At 45.1% G+C, this 19,794-nt stretch overlaps 1 protein-coding gene across 4 annotated transcripts; it reads right to left on the bottom strand.

Annotated features, from left to right (window-relative positions):
* Positions 1 to 7,484: 7,484 nt before the first annotated feature.
* Positions 7,485 to 19,521, bottom strand: RAD51 (RAD51 recombinase). Of its 4 annotated transcripts, none has more exons than XM_072864736.1 (10): positions 19,378 to 19,521; positions 18,124 to 18,236; positions 17,507 to 17,644; positions 16,227 to 16,344; positions 15,589 to 15,680; positions 14,602 to 14,696; positions 9,897 to 10,010; positions 8,937 to 9,066; positions 8,566 to 8,687; positions 7,485 to 8,259 (listed from the first exon to the last, which is right to left on the bottom strand). In XM_072864736.1, the coding sequence occupies exons 2-10, from the start codon at positions 18,208 to 18,210 to the stop codon at positions 8,136 to 8,138; spliced, it is 1,020 nt and encodes a 339-aa protein (XP_072720837.1). In that variant the 5' UTR covers positions 18,211 to 18,236; positions 19,378 to 19,521; the 3' UTR covers positions 7,485 to 8,135. The 4 variants fall into 4 exon arrangements, with proteins under 4 accessions (XP_072720837.1, XP_072720838.1, XP_072720839.1 ...); XM_072864737.1 differs by having other exon boundaries at positions 19,174 to 19,391; XM_072864738.1 differs by lacking the exon at positions 19,378 to 19,521 and adding an exon at positions 19,101 to 19,286.
* Positions 19,522 to 19,794: the final 273 nt, after the last annotated feature.

Below are 19,794 nucleotides of genomic sequence, written 5' to 3' on the forward strand. Positions count from 1 at the left end.
GAAGTCAGTCCTCGGGAGGCTTCGTCAGCTGAGAGCAGCGGGCTTCGAGTTGTTGAGAGCAAGGGAGGGAAGAGCTTGTGATGGTCACACGCAGGAGATGAGCTCGTGAGGGCATCAGGCAGCAGGTATGGGCTAAGCCAAGGGAAGCAGCTTTTCACGCAGCAGATAATTACACCGTGGAGCTCATTACTCTATCCAAACTCAATCTAAAGAGCTGTACGTGAGCTTGTAGCCCAGCTAGATGCTACAACATTGCCTGTGCTGCATGAGAGCTGCCTAGGGCTTTAAATTTGCGGGGTTAGCCCATTATACATGGTTTCACAAAAAACTGGGGTGGAGAACATTGCATTTTCAAAGAGCAACTCACCAGCAGCGCAGCTGGCTGGAAGATGGGGACACCTGGATTCAGAGGCGCTGGAAAAGCTCTTGGGGGGAAGGTCACTTGGGAATCTGCCCTGCCCGAGAATCGGAGCAAAGGGAGACGTGTTTCTGAGTCCGGGAATTGTTACTGTGGGTTCCTGCTGCCACGCGTTCAGCCTCAAAAACAACCCACGCTGCAGACAGCTCATGGCCCCGCGGCTGCAGGTCAGGGATCCCCCCATTACCCTCCATCTCCTTCATTTCCAGGATGTTTTCTCTGCCTTAGTAGCACGAATGCTGAATTCTGGCAGATGATTTGCAAATCTGCAAACCTGCCTGCGCTCGACGCAGGGGGAGCTGAAACCCCCTGGTTTATGCAGCTGAACTTCAGTGGGATGCAAGGGCGAGGCAGGATTGGGCTGCACGTGGCTCTGCGGGTGCTCGTGCCCAACGGGAGAAGGCAGAAACCTTTCAGAGCTTACAGGCTGGCGGAGGTAACAGGAGATACGTGAACGGCAACGGCTGGATTTATAGGCAGGAAGGTTAAGCCTCCATATCCCTTGACTCTCGTCCTCGTCTCTAGCAGGAATTCAAGTTTTTTTGGGTGGTGGTGAAACCAGGGCTCTGTCTGGGAGGAAAAACAGGGCTTAATCCTGGCCCCAAGAGGGCTGTGATAACAGAGCAACTGTGTGAAGACTGGCGATAGCTCATCCTTGGATCCAGACTTTTACAAACCAGCTGGGTTCAGACTCTGGAAACGGAGTTGAAATAGTCCTGAAAGGGTCCGCACATCTCCTGCAAGGCTGGGCGCAACCGCCCTCTCCTCCAGCAGCCGTAGGCTTCCAAGGGAATTATTACGCTTCTCTATCACTTAATAAACCCGTCCTAAAAGTCCTGCTCAAAGAAGATGATGCCAGCACACCCAGGGATGCCACGCACGGGCCGACAGCCTTTCTTTGCCTGTAATTAAAAGCTATTGAAGGGGTGTTTGCGTGCTGGCAGAGAGAGGGAGAAGAAAGGGGCCGAAATGCGAAAGTCCCCTGTGGCATGTGTAATGGGGAAATAATCACCGCTCTCCCTCAGCCGGAGCCCAAGGCAGGGCAGCGCAGGCGGCTTGGCGAGGGACCAGCTCCCCCCGCCGCTGTCTCGCCCCTGGGAGGGAGAAGAGATTAATCCCCCATTGCCGCGGATTAATGCTGACGGGAGGGCTGGCCCGTGACAAGACAGATGACAGGGTTACATGGCAGTGCGTGAGAAGCCAGCCCCTCTCGAGCCAGCGTGGTTTTCCTTGCGTGACTGCTCTCCTCCTCTCTTCCAGCCAGCTCCCACCTTGGGAAAGGCGCCTTTAACCCGTTCCTGCCCGCCGACGGATGGGGAGAGCACGGGAGGCCGGAGGAGACGTGGGGCAGGAGAGGGAACCGGGGACCAGGGTCAGAGGTAGAATAAAAATGCCCCAAATCTGCTTTGTCCTGGCGGCAGCTTCCTTTGCTCCTTAGCCTTGCCGGACGCACAACCGCCCTGGACCTACAGAGTCCTTCGACACCTACAGCATCCATAATCCTTTTGGCCGGTCTCTGATAAATTCACACGCGTGCATTTCTGGCAGTGGTTGAGTCCTCAGGTTTCTTATTGCAGCTGTAAATACAAACTGCTCTCCTCCTCGCCGTGCCCGGTGCATCCACGTGGAAGTCCCTGCCCTCCCGGGCTTCACCCTAGACAGCCCCAAGGCTGCCCGTCCTCGCAGGAGCGAGGGCTCGCGCAGGAGCTCGGGGATCCCCGTTCCTCGAGGCAGGTCCTCCGCTCGCCGCCGCCGCCTCCCCAGCCCTCTCACGTGCCACCCGGGGGCTCTGGATTGCCGTGCCTTTCCCTCTCTTGCATACGCTTGAGCATCTAAAGCTGTTACTTAAGCAAAGCATACATAAAGTCGACTTTTATTGTGCTTTCTGTCCCAAGATTGATTTAACAAGGGAGTATTAAGAATATTAATTTCACTTTTCTGGCCGAGGCGTAGTGCAGAACGTGACCCCACGGCTACGGGGTGGATCCCAAAGCTAGCGAAGGGCTGGAGCTCATTGACCCTGACCATTTTCATTTCAGAGTTTTTACTCTAGCAAAGCCTTTCCCGGGACAGGGAGAAGGTGTAGGTTTGCACACAATTGTACTTTTCTTTTTTTCCAGCAGATTTAGATGTTTTTAAAAGGTGTGATGGACCATCAGTGATTAAAAGACCCTATTTTATACAAAATATGGATAAAGAAACAAGTACAGTCGAGTTATCTTACAAACAAGCTTCTGCTAAAGAAAAATAAAAATCCTCAGGGTAAATTTAAGAAGCAGTAGAATACAACTAGTTTAATAAAAATGAATGATTTTAAGTGACATTTGAAGTCTGGCCGTTTACTTTCTGAAAAGGTGACACCACCTCCCATTTCTCCCCTTCGCCCCTCCCCAAACCCCACTCAAACACCTTCCCGGGCACCCAGCCACCACCTCGCTGGCAGTTGCTGCACAGGAAGAATAAAAACATTCCCTTTGTTTTCAGACTGGTGATGAAATCTTTGGCTTTGCTGTTAGTTTCTGGTAAGACGCTCGAAATACTCGGGACGTAACTTTAAGCTGCAGCGTTCCCTCCATTTCACTTTCCTTCTTCATTCCTTTGGAGCCTCAAGGTTGCTGTTATTAAAACCTCCTTTGTGTCTTGTATTTAATGCTTGGGCAAGCAACTATTGAGTGCCCCGCAGTTTGCTGAGAGCCCCCCATCGTAGCTGGGCTAGGCAGGTATTTTCTGCCTTCCCTGGAAGAGGACCCAGCCCACTTGAGCGAGACAGAGTGAAGAACGGTGTAATTCTATGGCACGGGGAAACCAATCTATGTTTTAAAGTTTCTCCTGAAAATAAAGGCTGAAACCATCCGAAAGGGAAACAGTAGATCGCACTGGTCGTCACAGTCACAGCAGGAGTCGACAATTTGTCCTCTCAGTCCTTTCCACCATCAACAGCGAGGTCTGTGCCAGGAAGGATGGAGTATTAAAGCTGCATTTCAATAGCATAAACACACACTGATCTTACGAGGAAAACCGCCACCGCCAAGACGGACACACGCTATCGGCCAAGGTCAGCGGCAGAATGACAAACTCAAGTACTAGTTTGTGCAGTTTAGTTAACTCAAGTTACGCAGTGAAAATAACCAAGTGTTACCTTAGGCTTTGGGCGCTTCGGCCTTTGGTTATTTTTCTCCTCCCTGGCTGGAGCGCAGGGGTTGTATGAGGTCACCTTGCACGGCCGGTGCTGCAACCTCAGGTCTCGGTGGGGAAACTGAGGCACGGGGCGTATTGAACGGAGCTAACATAAACCGTTGGCAGAGATGCGATTGCTTTCGGTGCGGGGTGTGACCTTTCACAAAGATTCCTCCCCATAATTAAAAACACATCCCGGGGAAGCGCGGTTGTCCCACAGTGGGTTTGTGTATTTGCAAAGCTGACAAAAAGGGAGAACTGGAGCCACCGAGCAGCACTTTACACTTGCACCACCATGGCTGCATCTGGAAAAATTTAGTGTTTGCTTCTGAAGCTGGGTAGTTGGGAAAACTTCACTGGCCACACACAACGCTATACAGTCAGCCAGCTCCCTGCTCGCAAAGCGAGACGCAGGGAGTTAGGAGATGGGGCCGTGCTCTTCTGAAGAAAACACGGGAATGTTTCTCAACATGCCGCTACGGTCGTGTCCTTCCAACTGCGAGCCTCGCTTTGCTCCTTGCGGTCTCTGCGCTTCACGTTTGTATTACGAGGGGTTTTTAGTTTGTGTACAAAACGCAAGTTGTGTAGCTAAGCATCGCCGGCTCTTCTGGAAATTCAAACCAGATGCAGCCGCGGCCGGGCAGAGCCTGCGTGACTGGTAACTCACCGGTGCTGCAGGAGCGGCGGCCGATCCGGCAGCAGAGCAGACAGCTGTTGGGAGAGTAACGCAACTCCCCAGGGAAACATGGAAACAAAACACTGCAGACCATCTCTGTCGTTTTAATTAATCAAACCGCTCTCCATCGTGCTCTAATAAGGGCATTAGTGGTTCAGAGTAATGCACATATTTCTGTACACATTTCAATTCCGTTATAATTTCCTCTTCACCTCTAGACATGGGTTCAAACGTAGCACAACTTGGCTGAACGCGAGCCAGGCAATTGCGCAAACACACACACACACAAAACCACTTGAGAATTTAAAAGTGAATATGATTTCTAATCATATTCCACTGCCTTGAGAGGAACTTTTGGGGAAACAGAGAGAAGTATTTCAAGGGGACAGCAGGAAAAATGTTTACTAAAGGAATATTAATTATGCCTCCTTGAGGTTAAAGCAATGTTGACAGTAAGCTTAGTTAATTAGCGTTTCATAGCATTGTGTCATAAGCAACTTAAACCCTCTATGGAAACACTTGCCTGGGCAGCTGCTACAGGGACGTCCTAAGATGACTTGAAAAGATCTTTCAGAAAAGCTTCTTGTGTTTAAAAGAAACAAAACAAAACCCCCAAATCCCCCCGAGTTCAGAGCCTAAGCCGTATAAGAGCTTGGAGAAGAGGAACAAATATTTCCCAGTTTCTTCACCTTTGCTCTCCCAGTGCGAGCGACAAGCCTTTCAGCTAGCGAAGGGAAGTACCGCAGGCGGTGAGAAAACCCGGTTTCCATGCTGAGCATTACACGAACAGAGCGGACTGCAGATGTAATTTTAGTTGTTCAAAGTCCTCAGCAGACTTTGGAAAGGAGAAAAAAAACCCCGGTTCTATTAGATTGTAAGTTAATGCTGTATAATTCAAAGAGATACAAGCAGCAGAGAACTAGGATACAGGCATGGCAAAACTCCCTCTCCATAAAGGACACTGAAGAGAAGCAACAGTGCAGAAAATGAACATGACATTTTGAATTTCAGTGTAGCCAAAAGCAATAAAACAGTGTTCCATCGTCCCCTAAAGTGTCCTTTATACCTAAATGATACCACATGATACGTACACGTTTACAAAGCGGGGCTTAAAAACCAAAACACCCCCCCAGCACGGTGGATTGTTGGAAATCCCACCAAAGCTGCAAGCCGCGTACTCGCGAGCCTTCCTCTTGAAGGCTCACATGTGTAAAACCTTGATCATACTTGCGAGCCTTCCTAAAACCTCTGATCATATTTGTAAAACCTTGGAGAAACAGTCAGAAGCGCAATTCAATAAGCAACGCTGCTGCTCTCCTGCTGGGGGCTAGCTGTACCGCCTGGCAGCGTTCAGCACTCGCCGTGTACTAACCCAGTAAGCTGTTGAGCTAAAGGGTAGCACGGAGGGAGCGCTTCTCTTAACCTTCGGGTCCTCGTGGAATTTTTAAGCACATTCAAAGTTCGTCTTCAGATTGTTTAAACCCCATCTGCAATTTGAAATAAGATTGTAACGTTCTATTTTACATTAGGGGCAACTGAAGACGTATTACACGCAGTTACACTAAAGAAAACACGGCGAAGGGCAGGCAGCAGGGTCGGGATCTCCCTAGGTACGAGCTGTGCAGTCTCAGCTGCCTTTCCGTAGCTCTGTCTGGGCTGTTTCTCAACCCGTTCCCTTACCCCAGCTCTCAGTGTCACCTTATCTTGTGCTCCCTTTACCGTCCCTTTGCCCAGCGAGTCCCACATCCCCCTCCTATTTGTTTTTCCCTCTCTTCCCTTGCTCCTCCTAGGCAGCCAGTTTTCCCAGCCTGTCCTAGTTTTCTCTTGATCGAGAATTCCGGAAGAAATCTCCCTCTGTTCCCTGCAGGCCCAGTGCTTTTCCCCTTACACGCACCTGAACGAAGTACCCAGCTGGGAACGCCACAGCCCCTCTGTTCACCTGCACAGAGCCAGGACTGCCGGGACAGTCTGATTCTCCAGCCACGTCTTCAGTAGAGCACATCCAACCCATGAAAAGGAAAAACCGCAAAGGTCTGACAAGCCGCAGGGCAGGTGAGAACAGACTGTAAGGTTCATGACTTGGTCACCTGTAAGCAGCTTCCTGCAGGGACACCATGAGCCATCTCATTTCAGAGAGCCCCTTCTGCCAAACCTTAGGTCTGGACTCTCAAAACCAGAAAGGCTAGAAATTCTCAGGCACCTGGCCTTTTTTGACAGGGCATGAAATTTCCTTTTATTCTAGCCTCACTCCTGAGGACAGCTGAAAGTCTTTGCCAGATTTCCCCACCCTCCCAGAAGTATCAGCCTGTTGCAGACCCCATCCGTGTCAGGTTTCAGCCAACACGATTAACACCTAGCATATTTTAGGCAACAGCAGGATCTTATAACTGGTCACGTCAGACAACAGCGATAGACAGTACGTTGTACCATCTTCACCTACACAGAGGGCAAGCGTGAGTAACAAGTAGGTGCTGAACCTAAAGAGAACGAAAAAGACAGAACATCTCGGTTCCTTACTCATGAGTCCAACCCCAATTTAATCCCCTAGTTAACATTTTAATGTGAGTTTTGATTCTTGAAAGTCAGCTGCAAGCAATGATGAGGGCAATGGCCTTTTGTGCACATCTTCTGAATAGAAACAGCAGACACTCCGCAGCTATGCGGAATTTAAGAACAAAGGCATTCAGCTATAAATGAGACAGCAGACAACTTACCATCTCACGAGGTTTAGTAGTCGATACAGCGCAAGTATTTATGTGCCTTAATAAATGTAGCTTATGCCTGCTAGCCTGCAAGGGACAGTTGGATCCCACTGTATGTATTCTTCATTATTTGTCCCCGAAAAATTGTGCCAGGGAAAAAGAACAAGGAAAGTATTTTTTGCTGCCAACCACCACTATGATATTATTCTCTTTAATCAAGTTTAGAGTAGTTCACAATAGCATAGCTTATATAAAAACATTGCATAATATAAAAGAACCTTTTTAACCTCAAAAACTCTTGAAAGACACCTACAGAGCACTCTGAGCACAGCTGCACTGCATATCCCAAATCAAGAAGGAGATGATGCATTTTGTTAGCATTAGGAGAAAAAAAAAAAATCCAGTCTGAGATTCGTTGAAGATTTATGCATCTTCTTCCTACTCGCAGATAAAAACCGCCTCGGTCTGAATTAACACCTGGCTAAATCCCAGAAACCTGTAATGTCATCAATATTTTCATGGTCCTTTTTATTAAAAGCAGATTTCCACAGAGAATTAATGAAATACAAAAAATGTAATTGAAATGTAAATTAACAGTTCCCCAAACCCAGCATGTTGTAGCATCCGAAACAAAATTAACATAAAGAATGTGGATTGTGATCCTCATCAATCCCAGCAATATCCTCAAATTCTTATTGTGGAATACCATTCTGCTTTATTTTATCATTAAAGCAATCCATTAAGTATTTAGGTCGCCACTTTTCTTATTTGACAAACCCATCAATGCTACTTCAAATTCACCAAGTTATGAACTATGGCCACATACTCTAAGATTTTACTGCGCTTGTCCACCAGTAGAATCCAGCTGGAGCAACAGCCGTGAGGAAAATACAAGGGTTATGGTCCTCTGAAAATGTTCTCAAGAAACCACGTTAATCTAACAGGTGGCTAAAGCCCAAGAGGGCAGATCTCTTCCAAGCAACACCTCTAGATGCGTCTCAAAGTGTATTCACCTGATGGACTTCTGTGCTGATATACAACAGATTCCTCTGCCAGCGTTTGAACAGCAGCTGCACTGGGAAAGCATCTGTAAGGCGCCACAAAGAAAGGAGCCTTTTGCGGACACCTAGTCTTGGGTTACGCGGGAAATGAAACGGAGTCTTCAGTCTTTAGCGTCTCCCACTCCGTCAGCATTAATAGCGAACATTGCTTCAGCCTCAGGAAGGCAAGGAGAGTCATAGATTTTACATATTCTGGTTTCACCTCGGCCTTTTCGCAGATACAGTCTAATAGGGAGAAGGAAACAAAAGAGGTAAGGGCGTACAGCCTCCTTTCAGTAAATCATTATCATAACCATTAAAACATTATGTTGGCACAAGAATACAGCACACTGCGGAGCTGTAAGAACTTCTGAAAATGCTGTGCTGATTTTACTGCAGATTAATGAGCGCACAGAGCAGCATTCATTTGTTGAGAAGCAGGCTGGACTTGCCATTGACAGACTACGTAGAAACCCAGAATTTAAAGGTACTTAGCTAGTTTCACAGAATCTTCCAAGACAAGGGTAATGGAATGATGATCTATTCTCTCACCTCGTGGTGGAAGCATGTGCTATGATATTTCCTCCAATAGGTTTTTTGGGATCTGCAGCAAACATGGCTGCTCCATCTACTTGTGCTACCACCTGGTTAGTGATCACAACCGCCACACCAAACTGTAAGGAGAAAAGCAACAAATCAAAATGCATTTATCTTCCACAATCTGAACAAACTGAGGGGGGGAACCAACCAACCAAACCACATGCACTTCTGCTGTCCTTAACCACTCCACCATGCCTCTCAAAACAAAACGGAAGCAGGCATGGAGCGGGCAGAAAGCCATTTGTACAAAATTGCTAAGCTTTACGAGAGAAAGAAAACCGATCACCAGTCCTTTAGACAATAAAGCAAAGTTCCTAGTTTACCTCATCTGCAAGTCGAAGCAGCATACGCAGAAATCTGGCCAGATGCATCTGTCTCGCTGACAGCTCACCTCTTCCTGAGTAATCTGTCCGATAAAGGGCTGTGGCACTGTCCACTATCAGCAGCGCATATCTGGAAAGATAAGTGCAAGGTTCTCAAACATTTCCAGGCATGAATAATGCCTCCACTGGAGTGTGACAGTGCCCGGCAAACTGTAAGGCTGCATACAGATGTGGATGTAAGCTCCTCTCAACCTGCCAGTTAGCAGAATTACTACTTTTAACAACCCTGACTTGATCTGTAACGTTCAGATTACTAACTATACAATAAAGCCCAAAGAAAGTTGCTGCATGATTAAAAACTTAGATTTATTGTACTCTTATGAACCAGCCCAGAACGGAACGTTTTGACACCACAGATAGGCTGTGGGCAGGTTCCTGTACACCTCATACCACCACCTCCTTCCCGCTAAAGGGGCCCATAAATCTTAGTTTCAAACTAAAGCTGTCTGCACAGGTTTCTTCGGTGCTCGGCATGCTCTAAATCAACACTCTTTGTTTCTGAAAGCAATTACAAACTGATCTTTTAAATTGTTGCTCAGGCTGGCCCTTGTTCTTTGTAAAGTAACATCAGTTGTCGCGGTTCAAGTCAGTTGCTGTCATCCAGCGTTTCAGCAGCAAGAGATATTAACTCACAACTGACTGCTGAGACACCAAGCTTATTATCTGGATATGCCAAAGCATAACCCAGTTTGAGAATAACAAAACCTGATCTAATGGAGCTAAGCACGGAAGAAAGCAAGTATATTTCAAAAAAGTTAACTTCTGAAGTCAACATTTACTTTGACATTTCCCAGTTTTGTAATCTATACTTCTCTTGCACTTGTTCATCATCTACAGGTAGCTTTATAACGTGAATATGTATCGGCACAAAAATCACTCCATCGAAATCAGTCTTATTACCGTGATTCAGCCATCATAGCAGATGCCTGATACAGGAGCTGGGTCTGATGATCTGTGTTAAAACCTCGAGCATACGCCACGTTATCTAGGACATCACTGCCAGACAAGCCATACCTGGAGAAATCAGTGGGGAAAACAACATCTTTAAGTGACAACTTCATCAATAGGAGTTATCTAGCAGGTTTACCTAAAGACTAGAATAAAAATTCACATTCCTGGGAGAGTCTTAGAGATAAAAACAGACAGCAAAGAATGCAACACAACTTGGTGACAAAAAGAGAACAGAATGATTGGAAACCATTTTTAAAGAATATTTTCCTGCCTAGGAACAATAGTAACGTAAAACACTGGACATTTTTCTCCAAATAAAACCAAAGGCAAGGAAAGCTACGATTCTGGAACAGAATATTCTGAAAGCAGTATCTTGCTAATAAAAACCAGTGATAGACAGCCTTCCACCTGCAATACCTCTGTCAGTGTTTTACTACCAAAATAATAATAATAGTAAAAAAAGATAGTTACATTCAACACCTCGCATTTAAATTATTTATATGGCACTTTGAGAAATCTCTTAGTATTTGCAGAACCACTTGATTATCCTCCTTGGATCTGAAATGTAGTAATATTTTTTCCAGTGAGAGAGGACGTACATAATTTGTTCTCATTTTCCCTTCACACTACAGCATATTTCACAGAATTACAGACTCTTTGAAGTTGGAAGGGATCTCTGTGGATCAACTAGTCCAATCCCCTCCCTGCTCAAAGCAGGATCAGCTGCAGCAGGTTGCCCAGGACCGTGTCCAGTCGGGTTTTGAACACCTTCAAGGATGGAGTCTCCACAACCTCTGGGAAACTTGTTCTAATCTTTGGCTACACTGAACACTGAAATCTTTTCTTGCTACCTTTTACATACCTCACCGCATTCAACTCCAGACAGACTCTGGCCTTCCTAACCCCATTTCTGCATGCTTGACAGTGCCTCTATGTTGCTCCCAGGTCACCTGTCCCTGCTTCCACCTCTTGTATGCCTCCTTTTTATGTTTAACAGGAGCTCCTTGTTCATCCATATAGGCCTCTGACTGTCTTTGCTTGATTTCCTGTTCAACAGGATGGAACGTTCTTGAACTTGGAGATGATCCCTGACCATCAGCCAGCTCTCCTACATCCCTCTTCACTCAAAGGCTGTGTCCCATGGGATTCTTTCAAGCAGATCCCTGAAGAGGCCAAAGTCCACTCTCCTGAAGTCTAGTATTGCGATCCTGCTTAATGCCTTGCGCCTATCTCAGGATCCTGAACTCCACCATCTGACGGTCACTGCTTCTCTGTGATCACAACGAGCTTTTAGCCCTGAAACTGCACACAGATGTCTAACTCTTCCCATTTGTTCCCCATTCTGCATGCATGAGTGTGCAGGCACGTTGGAGAGGCATACTTAAAATGTCTATGTAAAGCAAATTAAACGCAGTGCATGTATCAATGGTACACTGAATGCAGAAGCACACATCAACGGATTAAGTGCACGTTCAGTTGATAAAATGTCCTGGGAGAAGAGTGCAAAACTTTTCTGTTGTCACAGAATTGATTTTTTAGATTCTGCCTGAAGAGCCAGGTCAAAGTGGGCTCTCCAGTGAACGACCACAACTTCTAACAATACAGTTTTACACTCTAATGACAATGGCACAGCTCAATTTGACTTTCATCAGTGAATAGTATGAAAGATCCAAGTCATACCAAAATACATCAAATTAAGAACATGAGTTAAAGCAAGTATCTTTATGATCTCAATATTCTGCTTTTCACAGCTGGACACCTAAAGTCTCCCTCCCTAATTCCTGTAGAAATTAGACTTCCAAGCTAAGCATAGTGTTGAACACTACCCTTTTAGAATCACAGTTACCAATTAATTTTGTTATCTGCACGATAACTATTAACAAATCAAATAATCCAACCTTACTAGGCTACTGCCACCTTATGTTTGAAGGTGAGTAACAGCCAATCCTGACTAGCATTTTGAAGCAAGACCACACTGAAATATTACATATTTGAGATTAAAGTCAAGGGTGCTAGTCAAAGGCTTGGCAAATCAGTAGACTACAGAAAGAAGGGAGTTGAAAGAAGGTTAGCCTCCATCCTAGCTGAGCTGAAGAAGACGACTGAGGGATGGAACGGACTGGAAGAAGTACTCTCTGCACACAGCCACGCACAGATACCCTCTTATGGATGTACCGATGACTGCTGCAAACATCATTTCACTTTCTCATCAGTGCCCAAGAAGTGTTTGTTGCCAAATATCCACTGGTGACAGGGAACATGGGAGTACTCCTCTACTTGCTGCAGGAAAAGCCTAGATCAAAAGGGTTAGATCAAATTGTCTTCAACGAGAGTTAACAGGATTTAGCTGGTGCTGTCCCCACGTGATTAGGAAGCACACATTCCCTTCCAGTAGCAAAAAAATGAGGGAAATTACTTCCTGCAGAGGGACAATTACACAATAGCTGTGGGGAGAGAGAAGCAGCAGAGAGAGAGGAGAGCAATAGTAATACCAGATGTTTCCAAAGTGAACATCTGCTGCATTAACCTCTAGGACCTGTGTAAAATGTCTTCCAAAGATTTTTTTTTTTGCCTTTCAGTAACAAACCATCCAAATCCAGTATTGACACAAATCTTCAGCTTACTATTTTTCAGTAACCTGACCTTACTTCATTCATTTAGGATGGTACGTCAATTAGATCACCTCCCTCTATAAAGAGAAGGGAGCATCTCTTGTGGGCTAGCACGTCATAGTAGTTTGGTATTAAATCTTATTTGATTTTTCTACCTACAGTCATGGAAAGGCCCATAAATACTGGCCTTAACTCATAAATCTGTGGTGCTACTAAAAAGCAGCAGTCCTTCCCTTTCATTCTCTCTGCTTCCGGCTGCTCATTCTTGTCCCCTCCTTGCTCCAGCACCAGCAGTTTATGCTGCCCTGCAGCGAACGACGTTAGCAACTGCTCTGCTTCAGCCTACAGCCTAACAGTCACTAACGCCAACACCATGGGGCAAAAGGGATGGCAGGACCGCCTGCAGTGGCATGGAATCGAGCCTCATTAAACCGAATTAAAACTTAAGTTTCTGCCCCATACAGACTGTTAACTGTGCAGCATGATGTTACAAAGCAGACATACTGTGAAATCAGCCTGCAGCATGAGGAAGGCAGCTTTGCCTAACAGGTCACATGGGGTCTTGGCAAAAAAATAAGTTCAGGAAAAAAAAATATGCTGAGGAATGATGAAGGGTAAAAACAAAGCAACTTTAGAGAAAACATCTATAATGACAGGCCAGGCCTTGAAGTATACTTGAAGGCTGCTTGAAGGAAACACAGTCACTTGGCAATTAAGTCTTGCTACTGTAAATGCATGGTAAAAAAGGACAGTTGTTTTTTAAGCTAGGAAATTTGCACAAAAGTTTTTAAAACACTTTTTAAAAAACCCCACATACACAGCCTGAAAAACTACGAACCTAAATCAGACTAGCAAAAGTGTAGTAGAAAACAGGCCAATTGATTTTATCGTTGCAGAACATCTGAGCCTCTGTATTCAAATCAGCCCAGCCTTGCTGCATGATTTTGGCTTGCAGCTTAGAAACAATCAATGTTTGTCATCTTTTACTTCCAGAAGAAAGCGCACAGCTTACTGACATGAAAATTCTAATCAATATCTAGGTGGAAATATTTTTTAAAACTACCATATAACTGAAATTGTTAATCTGAAGCTTAGGCGCAAGTTCCAATCTGAGTAATTGCATTCTGCATCCTTACAAGTCCTCTCCTACTTCACTCAGGTACGACATGCTTCACATCCCTTCCCAAAGTGTTGGGCTACTTTTCCATTCAAGCTGACACAATTTCAGCAATTGATAAGCACTGCAAGATAAATAAATACTTCAACCCAAGTTCACTGAAGTTGCACATGTACCTTGATATTTAATTGAAACAATGATCACAGAGAATTAAGCCCCATAGAAGCAGTTTTAATTTTGAGAAAGTGTAAAGAATCACAAGACCAGAAGTAGCTCCTTTTTCTAATGTACAGACCCACTACTTCAGGGTGTTAAGTCTAACCAGAATCTCTGTGTAGACAGCAGAATTTTTATTTGGGTAATTAAGTTTTACTTTCCAATTGGTATAAAAAACATGTCAGAATATTCCGAGATAGAGGCAGGAGATGAAAAAACAGCTTTTCAACTGGTCAGTGGATGCTCTCATACTTCCTAACAAAAACCTTTCAGCTGCTGTTGCGATAACCTTTTTACAAAAGGATCTTTGTTTCGAGGTAATGCTATTGGCAGAATTTAAGAAAAATCTTTGAATGTATTTCACTAACAGCAAAACTGAATTTGAAAGAGACACTAGTAAGAAGTGAAGACATCGTATTCCAGGGGACAATGATGTTAGCTGCTGTCATATCTAAAGCTAGAAACTTTGTTTATAAAAGACAGCTAATGAAGTGTTCTAACTGCATGTAGGTAGACAGACAACTAGAATACAGAAAGGTTTTTGTTTGGCTGGTTTTTTTAGGGACAGTTCTTACTGCAACAGCCCCATGAATTTAAGGAGACAGGCTGATTTACACAGTGATCCTCATCAACTAACTAAGTTGTCCCATGAGTAAATGTATTCCTCTCTTCCACTAATGCCAGTTTACTTCTAGCCCTAAGTACAGACCTTTCAGCCACAGCAAGAAGACGTTCTGGACGGAAGGTCCCTTCTGTGTCAATATACATAGCTTTTCCTTCACCACCACCTCGGTCAATGGGAAGCTAAAGGAAAAGAAAATGAATGAACATGAAATAAAGTATCAATAAATAATCCAGTTATTGCCTTACGCCCTCAACTGCTATCATACAATAAAGAACATACCAAGCTATTGTGATTAAAGCCATATTTATCTGGGAAAAGTGAGACGACAGATTCCTGTTTTCAATCTCTGATACCTACATAAGAGGACAGGTGCTTAACTTTGAGCTGGTAAGTTTAGGTGCATAAGGGTGTTAACTAAATGATCAAATTAAGCCCAAAGCCTCTAATATTTTATGAAATAGCAACCTCTAGAAAGTAATAAACACTATTATTTGTTTAAACTAAGATTAGAAAAAAGGTTACTCCAAACTGATCTACTGTTTGACAGCAAGAGCCAGCTGAAGGCTTTTACAAAAGTAAAGTGAAGCAAGCTTGGAGTAAGTTAGGGGAAAAAAACAGCTAGTCAAAGAAACTCATTGAACCCAACACAGCTTCTTCTCTCTTTTCAATGCTTTCGGTGGTAAGAAAGATTCTCTGCAGTCTAGAGCGCCTGAAGAGAGATCAAACACTTCTCTGCATTTAAGACCTAGAATTATGTTACAAGGCTAACGTGTTAAATTTTGTTGTCAGAATACTGAGGAGGAAAAAAAAAAAAAGCTACAGAACATGTCAAACACGGGTGCAAAACATCACCAACTTCACTGCTGCTGAAGTAATCCTAGTAGGCAGATCAAGCACGAAACACAAGATCCTAGAAAGCTGCAAGTACAACCAAGGGTGCTGCAAATACTCGCATTCTTTGCAGCTGTTTATACGCATCACATTTGTATTGGTTGAGAAAAGTGCACAAATTAGCAAATGTCCAAAAGCTGTGTTGTCGAATACTTGATTTTAATTAAGTGGACTACTCACTTGACAGGTTACTGCCAGGGTGTGACACAACTGTGTTTTTCCAGTACGAAACTCCCCAAATAACTCTGTTATGGACCCTGTTTCTATTCCTCCTGAAGGGAAAATAATAATAAAATAACAATAACAATAATAATACATTTTAAAAAGGTCACATACTTCAAACAAAGACCACATATAAAGTATTACATTTACAGAGACTCAGTTAAACACTTACTTCGGTTAAAAGTTTCAAAACTCTAATTGGAAAACCTGGTTTTCATACTGAGGTTTGTTCATGTTGCAGATAAGAAGTTTAGGGAAGCGTATTTTTGAAGATGCTGAAACTACTTGGTTTGATTTTTTGATTATAAGTAGGAATGGGGAGAAGATGATACCTGGTTCTGTTTTCTTCAAATAGGTCATAGACTAGAGTAAACTGGAAACATCCAAAATGAACAGCTCTGGGTATTGCATCATAACTAAAAGGTTTTAAAACTATTTCTACGGCTTTTAAAAGAAAACAAATTGTGATAGAAGAGAGCAGAACTTTTTTCATTCAACCAGAACTTGTGTCTTATGTGGTTTTGTCCAAGGAACATGCTCATAGAAAAAAAAGCAGATAATGAAGGCTAATCAATGAAGAGAAATAAAATTATTACCTTGAAGAAGTTTATCAAGTTCTTTGGACCCAGTGGTGATCTGGATGATCTCTGACCTCCGTTGGTGGAATTCCGTTGCTGTGGTGAAACCCATCGGAACGAGTTTAGCTGCTTCAGCCTAAAGAAAACCAAACTAAGCAGTGCAAGGAGCGTTCATCCCATTCACTTACCCCCTCTAGTAATTAATACTGTCATTTTCTATTTTGTGAAACGGAGAAGCACCTATATAATTTGATGCATACATTTTATTTTATAGCCCATATATTAGTTGGTATCTCTGAAAAGAACACTGAAATTCTGATCAAAGAAAAAACCTCAACATCCATTTTGTGTATTTTATCAAAATCTTCCCCCCTTTCAGTTCAGTTCTGTCCCTGTGAAACTTGAAACACTTAGGATGGGCATACAGCCTATGAGGAATGCTGCCATCCTAACAGTGAATAAATATGCAAAGTAAGAAAAGTACTGGAGTTAAACATTGTGCTAGGTCAGATTTCGATAAATGAGAACCAGTTTGGCAGAAACTCCACATTCTGAACTAGAAGATGCTGTGAGATTACAACTCAGGCTTCACTCTCAGTCCCCAGAAGTAAATCCCAGGTCTCACAGGGAATACCTATCCGAGGTACACAATTAACGTGCTTAAGAAAAGCGTAACAGAAGAACAGCTGTACTGGGTCAGTCCAGTCCTTATAAAGCAGGATCCTCTGCCTTGACAACTGCCAACAGCGGACGCTTTGGGAAAGAGTGTAACAAACCAGGGAACAAGGGACTGACCCTCTATCTAGCAGTTCCTCTGGGTTCAGTTAGCGAGCTTCTCGATCCAAATGTTACCCCACAAACACTGCACTTAGCCCCTTTTTAAACCAATTTATGCCACAGATGGCCACTGTGTCCTGGGACAGAGAGTTCTGTAACTTAACTACAACCTGTATGAAAAAGTACTTTCTTTGCTTTAGACTTATCATGAGATATACCTAGCCTTCTGATCACAAGAAATACTGAGCTAGACATAATAGTCATCTCAGGCATATTCTCCATACCTTCCACGATTTTTATAGACCTTTCTAACAGTCCCTCCTCCCTCTTCACTTCTTGAAGCTGGTCCTAGTGTTTTTTGTCTCTTCTCATCAAAAGTCATGTCATACCTCTAATCATTTTTCCTGCCCTTCTCCGTATATTGTCAATGGAGACCCTTCAAAATCACCAGAACACTTTAAGCCAGTAGAAATAAAACTTGTCGAGTATCTTGGGTTAAAGCTTTTCCACAACACCCTTACCAAGATTTTGTCAGCTTTGGCTTCACTGATGCCTTTAATATTTAGTAGCTCCTTCTTTGGTGCATAAGCAACAGCCTCAACTGTGTGAAATCCAGCTTCTTCTAATTTCTTCACATCATTTGCATTTATACCACATTGCTGAAAGGGAGGGGAGAAAAAAGGACACACTAAGACACAAACACCTTAATCTAACTTCCACTGAATACCTTCAATTGGCTTCATCAGATTTGGATCAAACTCTGTTATTACAAGTCAGCATATTGCATGTTACTTCCCTATTCACTTATACACAAAGAACCATAAAAAATAATATCCTTTTACCAGTGTAATGCTTGCATAAGCTATTAACTATATAGCTAGCATAGAACAGGCAGAAGATAGCATTCTCTGTTTGGTTTAATAGGTGCTGGAGGTGACCAATACATGTTAGGAAAGGGTACACAGCAAGGCAGCATAATATAACGTAACTGTTAACGTGCTGGGGTTTTTATTTTGTATTGGGTTTTTTTGACAGAACACAAGTAAGAATTTAGCAATGCAATTTTTAGATACAACTTGTATTTAAGGAAAAAGACCAGCAGATTTCTTGAAAACTTTAGCGCTAACTCCTTACCTACCTCTAACCGAGATATGAGCTGTGGTCCAAAGCTCTCTTCCTCTGCTGACGTATCTGCGTTTCCTTCAAACTGCACCTGCATAGCCATCGCACCGAGTATTCAGTACAGCCCCACTAGAAGAAAACCAAATAACTGTGATGCAACATACGCCATTCAAACAAGATATAGGTGCAGAGTGTTTCAAAATAAATGAACAGATCATCCAAAGTAGTATGTGATGGTTTTCTCCCCTCACCTATCTCTTAGCTCATGGTATGCGAGTGCTGCAAGAAATATCTTTTGTGTGCTTTCCTATGTAGTATTAAACATTAAAACCAAAAAAACTCAAACAAGTCTCATGTTACCTGGTAAGGAATGATAAGAGGCTTAGTAGAGAGCCTCTTTAGGAGTATAATATAACAAAATTAGGAGTATTTAGGAGTATAATATAACAAAATTAATTTGCTATTGGCAGCATCTCATTTTAGCAAGAAGTTACGCAGTCACGTTAGAAGACATATTACTTGAAACTGGCACTTGATGCTCTAGCTTGGTTGCTCCCAAGAGACTGCCCTCACAACAACTACAAATGCTAGCACCTTGTGAGAGTCTGAACGGGGCTTTCGATTCTCGCTCTGGACCCTGCCAACACTGCGACGCATCTGCACCGCCTTCCCGAATGCGAAGCAGAGGAGCGGGACGGGAGGCATGAAGAGCCAAGGGAAACCGAAGGAAGGCAGGAAACTCGCGCTCTCTTTGGGCACAGCGCTCCTCGGGTGCCTGCAGCGAGGGGCCTGGCAGGGCCAGGCACGGGTCACCAGCAGCACCTCCCAGGCACCCGTGGCCCGCCTGGAGTACAGGATGCCCCGAGCAGCACGGTAGGGACAGCGAGGCTACCAGAGCAGGCCTGCTAGCCCAGTATCTCCCACCGCAGCCCCGGAGCGGGCAGCAGAAACCCACAGCAAGCACACAGGCTCGCAGCCGTCGCCCAAGCTCACCCTGGCCCTTATCGACTCCTTGACGCACCACGTTTTACAGTTCCCTTGTTTTTCCTACGCTGGCTACTCTCACCTTGTCTAATTTTTTTTGTTTGTTTGATTAATCTTCCCTCACAAGTCTGCCTCAGGCGACGCCCCTCCCCGTCCCTCAGGCCGCTGGAGGCCTCCCTCGGAGCTCGCCAGGCCGAGCCGGTCACCGGCGCGCAGGCCGGCGTTGACCCGCCCGCTGCCCCCACGGGAGAGGAGCGGAGGAGAGGGGAGGCCGAGGGGGGCTCACCCCGCGGCGGGCCGGGCCCGGGCCCGGCGCAGCTCCCCGCCGCAGCTCCCGCCGTAACGCTCGCAGCCGCCGCCGGTTCGGAGGAGCCCGCCACCGCGTCACGTGACGGCGGGCGCGCAAGGCGGCGCCTTAAAGGGGCCGCTCCCCTGTGGCCGCACGGGAGCGCGGACAGGCGGCAAGGGCCGCGCCGCCTGCGTGAAATGAGCCCGCGGTGGGCGGCATCGGGGCAGGGATGCGGCTCTGCTCCCCGGATCACGCACAGAGCCCCCCGTTGGGCAGGGCCGCCTGTCGTTTTCCTTGTCTCGCCGCTCGGCGTAACGCCGTGGCTGCTCGGAGGGTTCAGCCCCGCTCCAGGCGAGGGCTGGTGGAAGCCGCTCTCCCGCTCTGCTGTAGCTTGTGCCAGCTATACCCGGGAAG

The sequence above is a fragment of the Ciconia boyciana genome, chromosome 6, assembly GCF_034638445.1.
Source record: "Ciconia boyciana chromosome 6, ASM3463844v1, whole genome shotgun sequence".
Lineage (NCBI taxonomy): Eukaryota > Metazoa > Chordata > Aves > Ciconiiformes > Ciconiidae > Ciconia > Ciconia boyciana.

What these genes read in the sequence shown, in the direction of transcription:
- RAD51 (XM_072864736.1), bottom strand. Translation starts at nt 18,210, where the DNA reads ATGGCTATGCAGGTGCAGTTTGAAGGAAACGCAGATACGTCAGCAGAG. An exon ending in CCCTGGCAGTAACCTGTCAA is followed by an intron (nt 14,697 to 15,588) that starts GTGAGTAGTCCA and finishes CTTTTCCTTTAG; the next exon opens with CTTCCCATTGACCGAGGTGG. An exon ending in GCACATGCTTCCACCACGAG is followed by an intron (nt 8,260 to 8,565) that starts GTGAGAGAATAG and finishes TCTCCCTATTAG; the next exon opens with ACTGTATCTGCGAAAAGGCC.